General features: G+C 39.2%; 1 protein-coding gene across 1 annotated transcript; it reads right to left on the bottom strand.

Annotated features, from left to right (window-relative positions):
• Window positions 1-6,067: 6,067 nt before the first annotated feature.
• On the bottom strand, window positions 6,068-11,516 carry GJD4 (gap junction protein delta 4). The gene is made up of 2 exons (XM_051802467.1): window positions 11,402-11,516; window positions 6,068-7,768 (listed from the first exon to the last, which is right to left on the bottom strand). Exons 1-2 carry the CDS (start codon window positions 11,463-11,465, stop codon window positions 6,582-6,584), a joined length of 1,251 nt encoding a protein of 416 aa, XP_051658427.1. The 5' UTR covers window positions 11,466-11,516; the 3' UTR covers window positions 6,068-6,581.
• Between the last annotated feature and the right edge of the window lie 8,577 nt (window positions 11,517-20,093).

Here is a 20,093-nt window from a genome sequence, read left to right as displayed (position 1 = left end):
GCACTTTCTCTTCACAGACTGATTCCTGCAAACACTAACATGGACATTGCATGCTGGTATGCCAAATTGCAGGGAAGACTCATCACTGAGGTGGTAGGTGAGGTCTTCTGTCAGGTGCTGACTGAAGCACCCATACTCTCATGATATTCCTTGTGTAGTCAATTTTTGAGGAAGATCCTGTTGATTCTCCAGTGAAAGTAAATTTATCTATAGCTAACTTTGCAGACAGAGGTGTGCACACAATTGTATTACCTATCTATTAAAGGATTGCTCTGTGAGGTGGCCTTAGCTTTGCAACAGTTACTCAATGTAACCCTCTAGCATATTAATTTCAACTAATCTACTGAATTCTCATGAACCAGCAGAAGAAGTACTCTGTGTTTAAGGTGTTCAGTCTGTATTGGCAGGGCCCACAGGCTGCCTGCAGGATGCAGTAGAAAGTCATGAGAGATGTATTTTGGTGCCCCAGCTGAACTGTTCTTATGATGTCTGGAAACACTCCAAAATCAGGGCAGAATTTGTATAGAATTTGGTGTAAGAATCAGCGTGGGACAATATTTAAACCAACCTGGTGCCCAGGTTCTAGTGGACTGGAACCTAGGTCCTGCACAACAAGAATATCATACACTGGTATCAGCAAGCATTCCAACAGAAATAAACAGCCTAAATTTTTTGCTGAAGCCTTTGTCTTTAATTTGTAGCAAAACTTCTTGAAAGATAAAGTGTGCTGAGCCAAATTGTTTCTGGAAGTGAGCCTTGTAGGAATATTTTAGGAACCTCATGCACAAATAAAGCAACTACTTGGATGTTTTAATCAACTCTTTTTTTTTTCCTGGTACCATTTTAAGGATTTTTGCTGAAGTACAGAGGCCTAACTAAAGAGGGAGCATGAGACTCTTGTTCTGAGGGATTGTCAATATATCTGTGCAGGAGTCATGGAATATGTTTCTCAGAGAAGGATAATTTGAAGAAATTATTTGCTATGGAGTGGGACAGAGGAGAGTTCACAGATCTTGGTAGAGTTTGGTGCTCACAACACCAAGGTTGTGGATTTGATTCCAGTATGGGCCAATCACTTAGGAATTGGATTCGATGATCCTTGTTGGTCTCTTCCAACTCAGAATATTCTGTGATTCTGTGATTCTATTTATCTGCATTTTTCAATCCATTGCTGTAAACTCTGAAAATTAAGATTGATTTACTCTAAACTGAAGCGTCTCTGTGTTTCATATAACTCCAGGCCATGAGGTGGGTTGTTACCACATCTATCTATCTATCTATCTATCTATCTATCTATCTATCTATCTATCTATCTATCTATCTATCAATATCTGTGTTTGGACTATTCCTTAATATAGGGTCACCTTGGTAATTTCATACAGGTTTCTGCTCCACAGGATCAGTTCTGAGTGACTGATGGGAGACAAGGACGGGGCTGCAATGCAAATTCTGTAGTTTTCTCCAGTCATTTGAAGATCAGGTCATATCAATTCATATGTGAAAGTCTCTGGTGAACCTGCACAAAACTGGTATCTATCAATGCATCACATTTGGTAAACTGTGTTACAAATACTCTGTGTTTGCATTTCAGCAAAATGCTTTAGAAAAAGGCTTGCTCCAGAAGAAAAAAGCTTGGATTTGTTAGGCAGTGTATATGAGTTGTTTAACTACCTACCTTTAATATCTCCACCAGGCCTTCAAAGACAGCACAGAGATGTAGAAAAAAAGGTTATACCAGAAATAAAGAGCTCATTGCACTGTATATGGTCTGTTAGAAGTAAGAATCACTCACTCTGACTTGTAGAGAAATGAGCAGAAGGAGTGGGTGTCTACGTGGGTGTCTAATTTATCAGGACAAGTGGGGCTCTAAAAGCATCCTGATTTCTCTTAAAAAAATATTACCTATCTTCAGTGCAAGGAAGAGGCAATAAATCACAGGGGGAAATGCAAAAATTGATTCTGCTAGGTCAAAATCTTCTGTTTATTTCCATTATTGTTATTTTTTGCCAAAAGCAACATTTTCAGTGACAGAAAATGCCCAAATACACTCTGGTGTGCAGTGCCTAAAATCTCACTGGAAAAATAGATGTTACACGCATAGGAAAGTCAGAACTGAAAGAACTTACTTCTGATTGCTGATCCCAAATCCCACATCTTTCTTGTGAGCACCATATATAAACTTCAGTTTCTAAAGACAAGTTCAAAATCTGCTATTTTCATCTTCTTCACTCAGTAAATTGTTCATCAGTGAAAGCTTTTCAAAGCTAATCCACTACTCAACCCAAAGTGTTACCTGCAGGAACTGAATTAGAGATAGGTCTCTAATAGATCTCCTGGCATTTCCATGGTGTGAATGGCCTGGGATCATAACACAGTCCTCAGACTTAACACTGTATGTGTAGTCCCATAATTAAATTATAGTTGTGGAGATGGCCTGGAACATCCTGCCTGTCAAACCAAATGAAAGAGAACAGACAGTAAAGTGAAAGAAATCAAAAGTAGTGAAGCAGATTGTGATTGTCATCTATCTACATGGATGCTGGATAATTTTAATTGTAGAGATACAGTTGCTACACTCTGATCAGATTTTTGCCTTACTGGTGAACTCATTTTTCAGAACTGGCACTGCTGGGCATCACAGGCCAAGAGTTCATGCTATGAGTGAGTGGAGACCATCTAATCTGCAGAATATTTTAGCAACTCAATTACAATGTAAGAGCATTACATTTTAAAATTACTTCTCTGTCAGTTGAACATCAGGCTATTAAAAGTAGTACAAAAGACAGAAGTTAAAGAACATCCTTTTAAACTACTCTACTTTCCTATTTTTGGAGAAGCATTTCTTTATTATCCTGAAATACCACAAGCAGTAATAATTTATCTGTTCTCCATTGTAATCATGACATTACAATAAAATAGTGTCCAATTAATATGCTCTTTAATGATTCCTTCTAGAAAGACAGTCATTGCAATAATGATGTATCATGTAAGGGCAGATAATTTTAATAACTTGAAAGAATACACTGAGGATCTCTCTACATTGCTAACTTCAGATTTAATACTTATTCTGGGCTGAACTGAGAGATTCATGGAGAACAACTGCTGCTAACAGGAAATTATGCATTCCCTAGACACCTGTCTACAGTGTCTTTCACAAGCAAGGAGAGAGCCACAGCTTTCTGTTATGCTGATGAGAGTAAATCCAAATGACCCAACCTAGAGAGTGCAAAAAGAAGATAAAGTGATTATAACTGACTGAAACTTGGGGTCTGGCTTCTATTTTTGTATTAAAAAATATATTCCCAATTAAAACAAAACAAAGGAAATAGAAAAAAATTGTTTAGGAAAAAAAATTAAAATCTATCTTATTTAGGGGTAACACAATAGATTTTTTTTTTCCCCTTCAATCATGCTGATACTGCAGAAACTCCCAGTGATACTTGATTTTGCTACACAAAAAACATGGAAATTCTAGGTCACCAGAAGCCTGCTTCCTTGCTTCACATCTATTAGTTCTTTCGATCACACTTTCTGAGACATCTCTACAGCACCTTCACATTCAGGGTAAGGAGAATTGTTCTTTGAGAATTGAATGTGAGGAGAAATGTTCTTTCCAACAGATCTTTGCCATTTTCTCCTCCCCATTGTGGATGCCCCTCCCAACCACCACTTTTCATTTCCTTGAGCTGTGGAAGTTCACAATAGTTCAAACACCTTTGCACATCTTCCCTTGCTGGTAGATCCACCCACTGTGTAAAACTATGTCTTTGTAATTAATAAATGTGACTTGGAAATAGTTGTAGAAGAGACTCTGAGACATTCCCCTAGGAGCAGGTTGCTGATGACAGAAGCTTCTATTTACTCTTCAGGGAAAAGCCTATATAAAATCTTCCTCTTTTAATACACACTTTTTATAAACACATTACGTGCTTATTACACTGACTCTGAACCACACATCAACAGGTCCACAAGTCCCAAAAGCAGCCAGGTCTGCAGCAGAGTGACACAAACCAAAGGCCACAATCTCACAAGAAGTATCTGCAGACTAAGGAAGTAGTTCACTAATTTCACTTTCCATTTCAAACACAAAGAGGATCTTTTGGATTTGAAATGAGACTCTTCATTCATTAGAAGATATCTAACTGGAGACACAAAAAAAGCAAACTGTGTCCAGCCACAAGGCACTTATGGTTTATCCTACCCTATTTATATCTCATGCTGAGGGATGTATGCGATAGACTGAATCCACATTTGTTCCTTGCATTCCTTCTTGCAGCTGAGAAGACGCAAAGAATCATAAAAGGTTTCATTGTTGCAATGTTTTGTCATGGTATGTGTAATCAGCACAGACCCCATTAAAGAGGCTTTGGAAGATGAGAAGTTTAAATATTTAATGTTTTTCTGCCTATGATAAGTTTAATAATTAATGCTGCTCCTACCTTGGAAATGACAAATCACACAACAAGCATGCACAATAAAAGAAACAAACAGAGCTAATAGAGAAGAAAACCTTACTTAGAAGGTAGTAATTAAAAATGTCTGTAGCATACCTCAGGATCCCAAAATACTTTGCTCCTGACCCAAAGAGCAGTTCTGTCTATCTATTAAGCTACCTAATTTTGGGGGAGATTCAGAAGATGAGGGATAATTGCTAGTCTTTACCTTACACACATGAGAAATGATCCACAGAGGTTATGAGGCAAACTGTCTTAAAGATTTCTCTACCCCTAGGAGAGAAAAGGAAGAATGTGAAAGCTGTTGTCCCTTCATGTTCTGCATAGAGGAGCCAGCCATTGAACTATTACAGAAATAATAAGTTCACAACAGACAGAACAAGATTAGATCTGTATCTGGTCTAAACTGTCATAGCTGCTCCAGCTCCAAGAGATATCTACAAATACCAGTTCCTGACACCCTCTGAATAATCCATTTTATAAGACACTACCACTAGTACATTTCTCTGAGTACATGCTCCTACACATCCACTCCCACTGATGATCTGCAGGTATATGCAACCTTCAACCCCCACTGACTTGTAGCTGAAAGAAAATTCATCTCACGCACTGCTGTGCTTCACTGCTGGACCACGTTTATGTAAATGCAACAGAATTAACACTGAAGGAGAGCACAAAGCATGACTAATAAAATCTTCTGTGATTCACTCAGTTTTGATATATTTTCAAATTATTAGCATTAGAAGTCTGTCAGACAAAGAGGGCAAGCACTCTGATATAGACATTGCCTCTATATCCTTCTTTCAGGGTAGAAATCATTTTCCCTAAGCCCAGGTATGAGATAATCATATTGTGGGAGAAACAGGTATATCTAGAAAGTGACTCACCTTCAGAAATGCCTAAAACAGGTCAGGTGACTCATTCTCACCTTCTGAAATCAAGAGCCCAGTGTGACTATTTCAGACTGAGAGAGGTAGCACCTTGTAGACACGTCAGTGGCACATCTTCATTAGGGCACAGTCAGTAGAGCCAGGGCACGGACACCGCTGCTCAGTGCCAGCTGCTGGAGCTCTGACACCCTTCTGGCTTGCTCCTCCTAGCTGTATCCTGAGCAATTCTTGATTGCAGGACCTTGCTCAACAGCTAATCTGGATGCAGCCACTCCATTCTGGAGATGATTGTAGTTCACAGAATCAGAGATTGGTTTGGGTTGGAAAGAAGCTTAAAAATCATATAGTTCCAACCCCTCTGCTGTGGGCAGGGACACCTTCAGCTAGATCAGGTTTCTCACAGCCCCATCCAACCTGATCTTGAACACTTTCAGGGCCATCAAAAGCTTCTCTGGCAACCTGTTCCAGTGCCTCACCACCCTCACAGTAAAGAATTTCTTCCTTATACATAATCTGAATATACCCTACTTCAGTTTGAAGGCATTCCCCCTTGTCCTATCATTACAAGCTCTTGTAAAAAGTCCCTCTCCATCTTTCCTGTAGGCCCCTCTAGGTACTGGAAAGTGCTATAGTTGAATAACTCAGACATGGTCAGACTGCCAGCTGACATCAGCATCAGAGAAAGGTACTGCCATGGCGTTGCTACATAGGAGAGGTGATGCTTTCAAGAAATAAGATGTTTTTACACATCAACACTTGCTACAAAGGAAGTATTTTTATTTTATTCATAGTCTAGTCTTTTTGCTTGAAAATCCTTTCTTAGAGTGGGCTTTGAGAATTTAGTATGAGAAGATAAATTAAGTTTTTGACAGTAGACAGTATACAACTATAGTCATATCTTTCCTAAGCTCAATCTTTTGCAATAAAACTAGGTTAGGGTAAACAAGTGCTCACACATGCTCCTGGAAAACCAGGTCAGATACATCAGTGACAGTCTACAGCTTTTTAAAGTCACTCACATTCAGAAAACCATAAAAATGTTACATTTTCCAAAGAACACTTCATTAATGTAATATCCTTCAAACTCTTATCCAAAGTTTTTGCTTCTTTGTCATTGGAGCACAGTAGAGTATCACTGCAGCATAACCACAGCCAAGGGATTCAGCTGGAACTCCCTGAAGCCTCCTCAGTGATGCAATGATTTGTGAAGGTCACAGGGTGGTGTTCACTCTGGGCTCTATACCCATTCTGACTTCTTTGACCTCAAGCAACTAGTATTGCTATAATTTGATTGTGCATCAAGGTTTTTTAGCTCAGCTGAAGGGTAGAATTCTAAAATGTTGCTCTGAACTGCAGAGGAAGAAACTCCAAGGTGACAGTTGATCTGAGGTCTCAAAACCAGGGCAGTCTCTTCAACGAAGTCTTGCTGAAATCTCGGTCTCACTTGCCTGCATGTAGTTCCTTGCTGGTCACTAGCACACAACGGTTCTTCAGTGCTATCTTGCTTAACAGCAAGATCATCTGATACACAGCACTTGTTGCTGGTGCTGTTAAGGTTAGGGCTGGCAGTTTGCTGAGGGACAGCTTCAGAATGAAGAACAGGCTCTTCTTCCTCATCAGAGAGAAGTGAGCAGCAGCCATCACTGGTCTGGCAGCTATTTGATACTGGGCAGTCTTCATTTTGAGGTGGAGGAGAGCTTCTGTGCTGTAGTGGGGGAAGATTTAAAATGCATTCCTTCTCTATGCAGAGGTTTGCCAGCAGCTTGTTCTTTTGCCTTCTTGCTGTCATTCTCCGGAGAGCACAGACAAGATCTGCAAGGCTGAGCACAAAGGACAGGCTGCTGACTCCCCAGATGAAAATCATCATGATGGATTTCTCAGTGGGCCGGGAGATATAACAGTCAACTGTGCTTGTGCAAGGTGAATGGTAGCAGGAAAAGCGCTCGGGAACAAAGAATCCAAAAAGAAAATACTGCGCAGCTGCAAAGGCAGCCTCAAGTAGGGTCCTAAAACAGAGATGAACAGTATACGCCCCAGAAAAATTAAGGACACTTAGGTTCTCTTCATCACACTCTACTCTATTGACAACAGCATTTCTACAGAACTCCTTCATGTCTTTGGGGCTTGATAAACTCTTATTTCCTTTGCATCCATGCACCAGACAGTGCATTCTTACAAGGTACATAGCTACCTTGTGCAAAACATAAATGCTGAATGCAGCATAAGGTAGCAGGATGGACACAGTCTGAATGAGCCAGAATCTGAAATGAGATACGGGAGAGAACAAGTCATAGCAAACGTTGGAGCATCCTGGTTGCAAGGTGTTGCAGACAAAGCGCTCCTGCTCATCTTGGTAGAGGGGATAGCCTGCCAACACTACCACTGCCATTCGCAGCAGAATTATTAACATTAGCCAGATCTTTCCTAGAAGAGAAGAAAAGGTATGAAAAAGAGTCAGAGCACTGAAAAGGAAGGCAGGTAATGTAGTGATGCTCTTTCTATACACAAGATATTTGAAGAAATAGCCTCTGTAATCAGTCTCCCATCTTAGCAGATCCTCTTTGGCTTTGTTTTGACTGAGACTGAAAATCATGTGAAAATGTGTAGCTGACACATTCAATAATCTTCATCTTGACTTCACAATGTAGGAGTTTAACATACAATAAGCCATGTCAACCAAAACCTAATGAAAACACTCTGAACATATCCAAATCTGATAAAAAAAAATTCAGAATTGAGTTAACAATTTCACTTAAAGTTTTTCACTTGCTGTTGGGTTCCTACCCCTGCACTTGAATCTTTTCCTATTTAGGTCAGCTAGACAGTGTGAAACTCATCTAGATACAAAAGACTGTTCTTGGTCTTGGCCATGAAATTGCATGTAAAGTTTACTACGGTCAACAAAATCTCTCTGTTGTGTCTAGAATGGTATTTACTAGCAAGCTAATAATAAGTTATTATTATTTTTATTATTAGCAAACTCATGCAAAATGTTCTACAAATGTACATTTGTGTGTGCACATGTGTACCCCAGTCATCTCCCTCTATTGCTTCTTTGGTTGCCCCATCTTCATCATGTCTTCCAACCTTCATTCACCTTGGTGTGCAGCTTTTCTCCATTCAGACCAAAAGCTCCCTTCTGCCTTGATATTGACACCAAGTGAAGTCTCACAAGTTCAGCATTTTCATACATTGCTTACTTCCCCTTTTCCTGAATTCTCTCATGTAATTGCTGTGGTAGGGCTTGGTCTCACCCAGCTTGGGTTGGAAAGATCAGGCCTTATCCTTATTCCATTACACTAAGAGCAGTGAAGGATCAGGCGTTGGTACAGTACTTATCATACCTTTTGAACGAGACCGTATTATTCATGACAGTTTCTTGGAGGATATTTGGATGGGGTAGGTCTTTCTTAATTTTTTTTTTTTGTAAACTTACAAACACTGCTATATTACTGACAAAGTTATTTAATTTAAAAAAAGAGAAGGGGAGGGAAGGGGAGGTGACAGAAAAAAGGAAAGGAAAGGAAAGGAAAGGAAAGGAAAGGAAAGGAAAGGAAAGGAAAGGAAAGGAAAGGAAAGGAAAGGAAAGGAAAGGAAAGGAAAGGAAAGGAAAGGAAAGGAAAGGAAAGGAAAGGAAAGGAAAGGAAAGGAAAGGAAAGGAAAGGAAAGGAAAGGAAAGGAAAGGAAAGGAAAGGAAAGGAAAGGAAAGGAAAGGAAAGGAAAGGAAAGGAAAGGAAAGAAAGGAGAAGAGAAGAGAAGAGAAGAGAAGAGAAGAGAAGAGAAGAGAAGAGAAGAGAAGAGAAGAGAAGAGAAGAGAAGAGAAGAGAAGAGAAGAGAAGAGAAGAGAAGAGAAGAGAAGAGAAGAGAAGAGAAGAGAAGAGAAGAGAAGAGAAGAGAAGAGAAGAGAAGAGAAAAGAAAATAAAAGAAAAGAAAAGAAAAGAAAAGAAAAGAAAAGAAAAGAAAAGAAAAGAAAAGAAAAGAAAAGAAAAGAAAAGAAAAGAAAAGAAAAGAAAAGAAAAGAAAAGAAAAGAAAAGAAAAGAAAAGAAAAGAAAAAAGAAAAGACCAAAAATCCATGTCAGGGGGGTTGGAACTAGATGATCTTTAAGGTCCTTTCCAGCCCAAACCATTTTATGATTCAATGAAAATCTAAATTCTTTTCCTGGGCAGGATAGGAAGGCATAAATATATACTGTTGTATTGTCAAAGCCTAAAAATACATTCTGTACAAACACATAGAAAAATTCAACATCTGAAGTTAAGTTTAAGTTTCCTTTTGAGTCCTGTCACTAGTTACCTACATACTTTTGAAAAAGGAAAAAAGTCCACTTGGGAAAAAAAAAAAAGAGAAAAAAACCCAACAGAGTGATAAGATTAAGTCTGTACTTTAAAGAATGGTTAAGACAACATTTGTAACCACAGGCAGACGAACAGCAAATTCAGTGACTAAAGAGAAGCATATTATATGGAATTAATGGCTGAGAAATGCACTGAAAACCTCAGGTCATTAATAGTGAATGCACATCTCACATGTACACAAAGTTTTGAAGGCAATCTGTGAAATAGCACCAAATACACACAATAAAGACTTTTTAAAAATCCAGATCACAAAGCCTTTTACCTATAAAATATAGAATTATTTATAGATATTGTCTTGAAGAATTTTCTTTTGTATTTCCCATGCAGTTATTTCCCAATAGTTGGTGTAAACTTTAAATATTCAGATATATCCACAAAATTGTGTGATATCTATTATTGTACTGAACATATAGTTCAAGTGCCCCACAAAAACCACATTTGTGGCCAGTAGACTAATTATGGTCTAGAACAGTAAGACTGTAATGGAAAACCAGCTGGAAAAAAGGTTAAGGATATATAAGGTTTATGAGGGATCATCAGAGAAACCTGACGCGCTTGGCAAAATAATATATTATCTAACCATAAATAAATTGAGGCCTTTCCATTTTATCTTTAATTACATGAGCCTTAGTGGTGGTTTTGCCGTGTTTCCAGCTTCCTGAGTTTTGCTGGCAGGACATAGTGTGGGTCAATAGGAAACACCAGCTCTCCAGAATCAGGAAGCCATGTTTCATCCTTAGGTAGCACTTTTTCCCTATGAGGACCTCAAAGTGTTTGAAGCACATTAGTTAATTAAGCTCAAAATACTACATGCTATTTCACTATCAATTTTTAATTAGAACATGTACAAGAGGGAGTGTTGCTTAAGAAAAATCAATGGCTCCTTAGGAAGTAGTTTAGTATGACATACATTTGAGAGATAACCCCTCCACGCATCACCTTCCCTAAAGACTCAATCTTGATTAAACATACAAGAACAAGCCCCTCCGCTGGCCCTGTGGGGACTTAGTTGGATGTTCCCTGCCATGTACAACACAAACTACAACTACTGGCCACAGCTGGAGGCTGAGGGTCTTTGAAAGGCCCTTGAAACTTTTTCTCTGGTATATACTTTGCTCAAAGTAGCCCATTAAAGAGGAACAGCACCCTACTTATATAAGAAGGGTAAAAAAAAATAAACAGTCAACTGTTAGCTGAGGAAAAAAAACAACTGTATTTTGCTTTGTTTTGCCTTTTTTTAAAATGCATATCATCTTTATTTGTTTATAAAGAATAAAGTGTTGGTAATTAACCACAACAGTAGTAAACCACAAACCTCTCTCAGTAGAAGAGAGGAGGTTTTTTCCCTTCTTTCAATTATTTTAATCCATCACTAAAGCTATTGCATATATTTTACCATTCACTGGTATAAGGTGTTACTTCTGTCTGTTTTCACCATGACCCCTACTTCCTGATGACTGGAAGCTCTGGTATCAAGAAGATGTCAGAATATTTTGCATAAAGTTCAGGAAATATCTATCAGAGAGGGAGCAGTAACAAGAAAAGAAATACATTAACCTCTTAGGTATCAAGATAACAACTTACTCTAAGAATCAAAGAACCATAGCTAGAAATTAAAGTTGATTATCAGTAGGACACTTGGGTGGCTTCAGGATATGAAGCAGCAAAAGAAAGAAGATATCTCTTTTAAAGTACTTACCTACAACAGTCACATTATAGTTAAGTGTGACAATCAAAAATCCCAGCGAGTCCCAGCGCTCCATGTTCGAACAGGCTCAAAACACTCCCAGCTCCTGATGTCCTAACAATTTTGTCATTTCCAAAGGAGGCTAGAACTAGACAGGAAAGAAATAGGGGGAGGAAAAGAAGAAGAAGGAAAAAAAAAAAAGGAAGGAATTTTTGTTAAGGATCAAAGATGGAAATCAGAAACCCAGCCACAACAATGTATCGATGAAGGATTATTTTGATGATTTGAACAGGACTGTTAGATTTGAATGTTGGAATAAATCTTCTTAAGGTTTTAACAGTTTGTCTTGCAAAAGCTCTAGCTTGTCAGATCCAATTGCTCCTACCTCTTGTGTGGATCCTCTGTCCAGACAACTGCAAGTAGACAAACAACAACAGGAGTGATCTCTGCCATTGTAGACTATTCTTACCCTCCCGGGGCATACCAGCCTCCTGGCATTGCTGAGATATTTCAGTGGTGAAAGACAGGGAGAGAGGAAAAAATAGCATAGACCAGGAAATAACGGAGACCTCTCTGTCTCCCCACAAGAACTGTCGATGAATAATGGAAGGAAAGGGGGTAGAAAAGGGTGAGTATCCCTGTGTTTGAAAGGCAATTTCAGTTCACTGGAAGCTATCCCATTGCAATTCCCCAAAACCATTTTGTTTCTAAATCACAGCCTTCCTGACAGAACACCATGGCCCTGTCAATCACAGCCACACCAAATTTTCCTCTGTGTGCTGAGCTAGGCAACAGGCTGAGCCTCCCTGCTGGCACGACATAATACAGGGGAAGTTTTAAAAAAATAAACCCAAGGGTGTGGTTGGTTTTCAAGATGCCTCAAGTTGCTTACTTTTAATTTATATCAGTTCTTTCTGCTGAAACTGCTTGGTACTCTGGACATCACTCAAAAGATCCTAGGGCTACCTGACCAGCATTCTGAAACCCCAGCAGACCCTCAGCAGTGATGGAGTGAGCTTCCCCCTTGGAGCAGGATGCCTGCAGGGTCAGCAGTCCTTGAGTGCAAGGTGCAACTCCACAGCATGTCCTTGACACTTTGTGACTGTGCTGTACACCAGGGAAAAAGCAGGGATGAAATAAGACTCTCAGCTTTTCTTTACTCACCCCACTGCACCAAATTCCCTTGGGAAAAGTTATCTACACCAGCTATGGGATTGTTCCACTAACTATGGGATGTTACTCTATCCTTTTTAATCTGTGCTGTGAGAGGGGCAAACATAATGTGGACACAGTCAGGAAATAGTATCAGTCACTAGAAAAACAGCTGAAGAAGGAGTCTGTGTGTGATACAGCAAGGGAGAAAAGTGATGTCATGACATGCTGACACCTGTAGGGTGCCGATAGCTCAGGTACAGGCAAGGTGAGTTGGCTCAGAGTAAGGTGTATGGTGATACTGCATGACTTATGGGCTCTGTGACTAGGCTAAGCTTTATAACTGATCACATCTTACCTGGATAAAAGGTAAAACTAATAGTTTAATGAAGTAAAATATATCTGTACAAAGACCTTCTCCCCAGCTCTCTGCTCACAGACCTTGCAAAGCCTTGGCAGAACACACTGAGGATCCTTTCTGTAGTAAACCCCATCCCAAGGAAACCCTAAAAGTGGGATGTGAAAGGATGGCCCTTAAAAACACTTTATCCATTATCTGTGTAACGAGATTTTTAATTGCAGTAGTAAAAAAAAAAAGAGTTTTCTTGGTTTCAGAATTGATTTATGCAAAATATTTACCAACCAACCATTTCTTCTGTTACCAAGTTTTATTTATGGTGTTTGATGATGGCTTTAGCTTCACTTCCCCTCACACACACACCCCACTCACCCTTTTTTATATTTTTTCCTTTTTTTTGTGTTCCCTCCTGAGATATGTGTGTGTGAGGAGTATGGGAAGAAGGGAAAGCTGTAGGAAAGGAAAAAGACGCAAATGGACAAGATATAAATTATCCTGAGATACGAAGGTATTCCTGGTTAAACATCCTTTGTCAAAAATAAAGTCAGGAATGCCAAGATGGTGGCAGGATATGAATGCTCAGCAGCTGCATCCACACAATAGACTATAAATTGTCTCTGACAATATTGCCAGTTAAAATATCCTTGCTCGTTGTTGCTGTGAGACCTCTACCATTTGTGTAACAGGCATAACAGCTAGGAATTTAAGCCTCCAAACTGTTGCCTGTGGAACTATTCCAGTCAAAAACATCTGATATCCCATGGCATGGATGTCCTGAGGTAGGATGGCACATTTTCTTCTAAAAGAAAGCAAGCACCTTTCAGACTCACAGTGCAGCCCTAGCTTAGGTCAGAAAGCCCGAATTCTATTTTAGCTTTTCCAGACAACTTTAGCCTTTTTCTTTTAGCTTTTCTAGATAGCTCATATCTTACTTGAATCCAAAATTTCTCTTTTCTATGGTGTGTCCTCTACCCAAGTCCCTGTCATCAGTCCCAACTTGGGGCTCCAGGCAGATGTGGTTGTTATAAAATGTTTGGTCTCCACAAAACAACAGGCTTTAGTTTCTTCATCCCTTGGCTCAGCACTATCTTTCAGTTCCCAGCTGAAGATATTCACCATACAATTCCCCTTGTTTATTATTTATCTGTAGCTGTTCCCTGTAGTCCATTTGTCTGTAAAGACTGTAAGGAAATAGGGAGAGCAATATTACAGACATGGATGAAATAGCAGAGGGACTCCAGCTCCACAGTGCCACCAGTTGGTTTGGTACCATCTTCCACATCAGAGGACAGGCACGTGTTGCACAGCCCCATCCCTCCACCCATGCTCCAATACTAGAATCTCACAGACAACTCTTCCCAGGCTTTAAAGTTGTCAAATGTGTGAACTTCCACCGGATTCTAATTAAACAAGAGAGGCAGGTAGAAAACACTGAAATGGTTTTGGGTAAAGTTAATCTTTGAAACCCAGCAGTATCTTATCATATCTGAATTTAGGAGGAGCCCTAAAAGCCACTGGAAAGATTTCAGAGACCAACAAGGAAACATAAGAAGATGCAATTAAATCTATTTTAAAATTCACAACTGCTGTCCACATTTCTGACCCCTTACCACAGATCTAAGGCTTGATCCTGCAAAAATTTAACAGGTGTGATTCTATCATTGTGAACGACCCACTGAAACATTCTGAACTGCTGGAACTGCACCTCACTGCAGTGTGGACCTCTGTCACACCCCTAAACTTAGGCCTGCCTTACTTGGCACAAAGCCTAGCAAAAACACTTCAGCTAGACTTTGGCTCAGAATGATATCCAGAGGTAAGGTACAGTCAGCTTGAAGCCTCTTCAGGGCTTCCCAATCCAGGATCAAATCAGTCACCTGAAGGATTCCACAATCTACATCACACATCAAAAAAACCCCAGAAACTAGAGGTAGTCCTCTGGCATAGCAAATCCCAACCACATCTGTCTTATCCAGTCAATACCTACAATAATGACACAAGTGGGAGTTACTAAGGGAGACTGCACCCTACAAAGCAACTGACAATGAAGCAACCTCCCTCTTCCAGTTTAATTAATGTTGAGGCAAAACGGGCCACCATAGCAGCTTCCCTTATACAGAAAGGGATCTGACATTTTAGTCCAGGTTCTTTAGCAGATTATTATTTAAGAAATAAAAAACATAGATGCATATCTAATATTTTAGAGTCTATTTTTAAAATCTATTTAGAATTTTTCTAACTAGAAGAATTAGTGATGTACTAGTAAATGATGTATTATTGACAAATCTTGTAGTAAAACTAGGTCTTCTGAAGGTGATCTGTAAATTTGTTGTGGGGGGAATCTATTTGCAAGGGACAGTAAACAGTAAATGGCAATTTATCTTGATGGCCTTATTTTTAAAATTAGAGAAATATGGTAGAAAGGGGAGAGAAAGAAACAAGCTGGACATGAAGGATAGAGAAGTAGTAGGAAAAGCTGTCCAGAATAAATGCTCTTTTTAAGACACACGATACATACACCTGTCAATCTTCAGAGCACACAAATAGTGAAGGAGCCAGCACAGCACAGAAAGCCCCTGCTTTACACAGGCACACAGAGGACTGCACACTTGCATTCCCTGGGACCTCTGTCCAGCTGCCCCTCGGATATCCCTGCAGGAGTAGGTTTGAAAGCATCATCTCTCCAAAACAGCCATGGTAGCTACACAGAGATGGAGAAAGCAAGAAAACTATAACTCCAGTTGTAGGGCTCTAGAGCCTACACACACTGAGGTAGGGGAGAGGTGAGTGTTTTCCATCATGAACTCTTCAGTGGAGAGCTTAAACAACATGCTCCTACTCCCTCCACTGCTCCACTTCTAACCCCTCAGTCCCCGGAGGTGGCGCAGCTCAGGGCAAGGAAAGGAAACTTCCAATGAACTCCCATTCCTCTTCCCCTTCCCTTTCTGTCTGCCTTCCACTCCCAGGAAGGAGCTACAAACACACATGCTCAGATATATATAAATGCCTATGGGTTTATATGCTTGTGTCTGAAACAGTCCAGAAAGACCTCCAGAACAGTGAAGTTCAGCTCATTTTAAACTGCTCATATTGATTGGATTCAATCTTGTGACTTCCACAGTAGCTCAGTCAACTCAGATACATAAGCCTGGTACTTGTAGTGCCTCACATGTGTCGTGATGTCTCATTCTTCCTCTACTAATTTAGTCAGTCTAAAAAAAGACTATGTTTTACTGCATGCTCTTAAGGATTTAGTAAGATTCTCTTACTTTGTCTCAACCAGAGCCCCTTACTATAAATATTTGAAGGTTCAGAAAGGTTTCTAAAGGGAACCTGCTTCTAAGATGACAACAAATGGAAAAAGCAGGCTTTCTTCAGACTTTGGTTCAGCAACATCAAAGCTATTCAGTCAAGAATTTTGAACATTTCAAGACTGCTCCAAAGGAAAATTAAGTAATGGGAAATATTTTCTCATTCAGGAGCTCAGGGCCAATTTCTTCAAAAGTATTTTATTTACTAAGTAGTAAAAGTACAAAGTGAGTCCATGGGATTTTCAAAAGCATATTATTAATATCTGCTTAACTCCCACTGAAATAGGTAGCTACATGAATACATTACATTATTACTGAAATTTGCTCTGCTGTAACTGAAAAAAAATCTTACATAACAGAGGTTCCAGCTATTTTTTAAATTTTGCACTTAGCATTTGACACTGAGTTTTACACCTACCTTTTTTCACAGTGCAAATGCAAATCTGAAGGTTTGGAAAATTTAAGGATCATATATTTTATGACAGTGCTGGTGATTTCACGTTGAATTAGTGCCCAACATCTGGTTCTTCTTCATTGAGTTCTTCCCTCAATCAGGTCCACACATAGCAATGTTGAGGCAATAAGCACAGTGTGCCGAGATCATGGAAATTGTTTAAACAAGAAAAATGCCTTAAGTAATTGGGAAACAAATTTCATAATAAACAGAGGATGGCAATTATATCTTTGGCTCACCATGCTTTAAATTTAATACTTACGTGCTATTGCTTCTAAGTATGAATATTGCTAGGGCTGTGGAGAGCAAATAGATCCCTGTTCGCAACATAGACAACAAAAGGGGTTACTGTGTCGGTTCTGGATTTCAGCAAATAAATCTGTCATCTTAGATTTAACCTACAGGCAGCTACTGTGGAATTAAAATAAGAGTTCTTTACACCTTCTTGTATTTCATGGCTGATCATTTTAAGAAACAAACCCCATACTGTTGTCTATTGTTACTGAACACAGACACTGCTTTTTCTTTCACCATGGACAGATGCATTGTAACTACATGGTCATTAAACCAAGTCCTGGGCACCATGGGGAAAAGGCTAAACTAACATAGAAATGAAAGAAGGGAGCTGAAAAGAGAAATGGTATTTTTTCCCACTTTATTTCACATACAGTTTAAACTTCAGGAACCACTGCAGGCAGTACCAACCGTGGATTTCTTCCCTCATGTGAAGAAATGTCATTTTCAAGTCAAATTCAGGAGTCAAAAGGTATATTCTTTTAAATCTCACTTGCATATTGAAAATATGGCTTTAAATAAATAAAAAAGCTGCATCTTGTGCATAATAAAGTCCTCATCCAGAAGAGTATTTCTGTCTAAAAAGAATGTGTACTTTTATCATACTGTTTCATAATGAGAAACTTTGATCTTCAGCTGTGTTTAACGAACAACGAAGCGAAAATCTATTATTCCTCATAGTTGCTACTCACAAGTTACTAGAGGAAAAAAAAATATTTTTGCATCAATATCATGGTGTACAACTTATGTATGTGCATCTGGTTATAGGGTATCATTTATAGGACAATACATAATTCAGTTTTTACACCTCATCTTGATTTTATGAGGTTTGCTTTGACCTTAAATCATGACCTGTTAACAGTCTGTTTATTAAAGTTTAATGTGACTCTGTAAAAAGTCCTTTAAACGAAGTTCACATAGGCAAACCTTCACAACATAAGGAAAAAATGCCCAAACTTTTATTTCAGGATTTGAATTTTGCACCCCCCCTTCCAAACCTTTGCTTTACAATTACAGCCCTACAATGCCAGCTGCCTACAGTTTCCATGATTTCTGCTTTGTTTTCTTCCAAGAGCATTTTTTAACAATCATTGCTAAAAAGCTCGAAACATAGTTGGCAGTACACAAGGAATTCCTTTGTTAAACTGCAATAGCATTCATACTCTATGTATTCTACCAACCAGAATTTTTCATTTTAAAGAGAAGAGCAACATAAACTTCAGCTTCATAGCTCAGTCCTTAATAAAATGAATAGGACTTCAATACATGACTCTCATCCATGCATTTGAAAATTTTTACCATAATCTCAAAATATGGACCCTGAAGGATTTATTCTGATGGTTTAGAGAGCAAAAGAAAACAGATAAGAGTGGAGTTCCCCACAGGACCCATCCCCAAGGCAGGCTGCAGCTGGGAACCCACCAGTACTCCTTGCTGCTCTGGAGCAGCTCCCAACATTGTCCAGAGGCAGGGAAATCTCACGTAATAAATACAGATATCAGTAAATGTCATACTGGGGTCAAAGGGCAGAAAGCACAGGGAGAATCTGGTAGGAAGGCGAACCACTGCATAAATGTACAAGAACACCAATTCAGATCCTGTTTGTTTTTAAACAGTTTGAGTCTGTTTTCCATGAAACAGGAGGGATTACTGATTATGCTCCATTTACTTACTCACCACTCATACAGCACTGTAGTCTTTCTGTTGCCTGTGCTGCTGGCACAAAGACTAAACTACCTCACATTTCTAAACTTGCTCTTCTTAAGCTTTGTTCCAAAGGTAGTTCCCCCCAAGACCTGAGAAACATCTCCAGCCAACCAGGTTTTGCCTCAGCAAAATCTTTCAGATCACCTGGGTAAAGTGAGCCCACCCCAAGATATCAGATAGCTTCCACTGAAAATTCTTTCAGTACCAATAACAGAAATGAAATTTCATTACTATGGTAAGGGAAGAATGCAGCACACAAAGACAAAATAGGACCATTAGCTCAGTCTTTCTGCCTCCTCTGCATTATGACAGATACTTTGCCATTTCAATTGAATCTACAAAATTGTTACCAATTACTGTGTTCCTGACACTATTCAAAACTGTACTAATTCTTTTAACTGGCCACAGATATTTATGGATATATTCTCTGTGACCTACATTGTGCCTCCTAACTGCTGGTACTATTTCAGTTTCTCTATTTTTTTCCTTATTTGTTACATTTTGCTGCTTTTTTTTTTTTTGCTACCTTCATTCCCCTTTATGGGAAAAAAATATTTAAGACATCCTAAAACTCTTATGAAACACCTGAAAAAACAATTGTTTAAGTACATTAACCCACGCAATTTGCCAATGATGTTTTCATTTCTGGGGAATCAATCCTATAAATCCCAAAGAGAATCATGGTATGTCATATACCTGCATTCCTGAATATAACTGTATTCTCTCATGCACACGACAAATGAAGTTATGTCATGTTTATGTATATCTACAATGACTGAACTTCCCTTCAATAACAAAATCAATTTATATGCAAAAATATAGATTTTGAAATGGTATAGCACCTTACATCTTTGAAAATCAGCATGAGTTTTTCAGGACATGTTTAATCTGCATTCCCCCATAGCAGTACTGTGGTTTCTCCACACTTAGTCAGGAAGATAAAGGGTTTGACTTTATTGTTACAGCTACTCATATATTGACTCACCCTCCCTTCAGTGGTTTGTGGCAGAATCCCCTAGATGCCTATTTCTGATCTGCAGGAATTCCTGTCCCAGGTTGCAATGCTCGGAAGTAGGCAATGGCAATTTTCGGTTCAAGTAAGGTGCCCCCTTACCCTTCTTTCCTATGTTCAGCAATTATATGATTCATCCCTCAGGTTTAAAGGTTTCAACTCCTCTAACACTGATGAAACAACCCTGAGTACCTAACAGTGCCTTGGGTGAGCTCGGTGTTTTGGGTCAGCTCTGCCTCTGCTCTTGGGGCAGGTGGTTGTTACACAGTTGTAAATGATGAGACTTCCATCTTCTCTGGTCACTGATTTAATGCACAAAGCCCACTATATGCACTGTTGAACTATCTGCAGATTAATCAAAGAAACCAGGTCAGGCTGGATGGGGCCTTGAGCAACCTGGACTAGTGGAAGGTGTC

This window comes from Manacus candei, unplaced genomic scaffold, assembly GCF_025592945.1.
Source record: "Manacus candei isolate 608988 ecotype Guabito, Panama unplaced genomic scaffold, ASM2559294v1 h1tg000056l, whole genome shotgun sequence".
In the NCBI taxonomy this organism is placed as follows: Eukaryota; Metazoa; Chordata; class Aves; order Passeriformes; family Pipridae; genus Manacus; species Manacus candei.
This window is presented reverse-complemented; position numbering and strand designations above follow the sequence as displayed.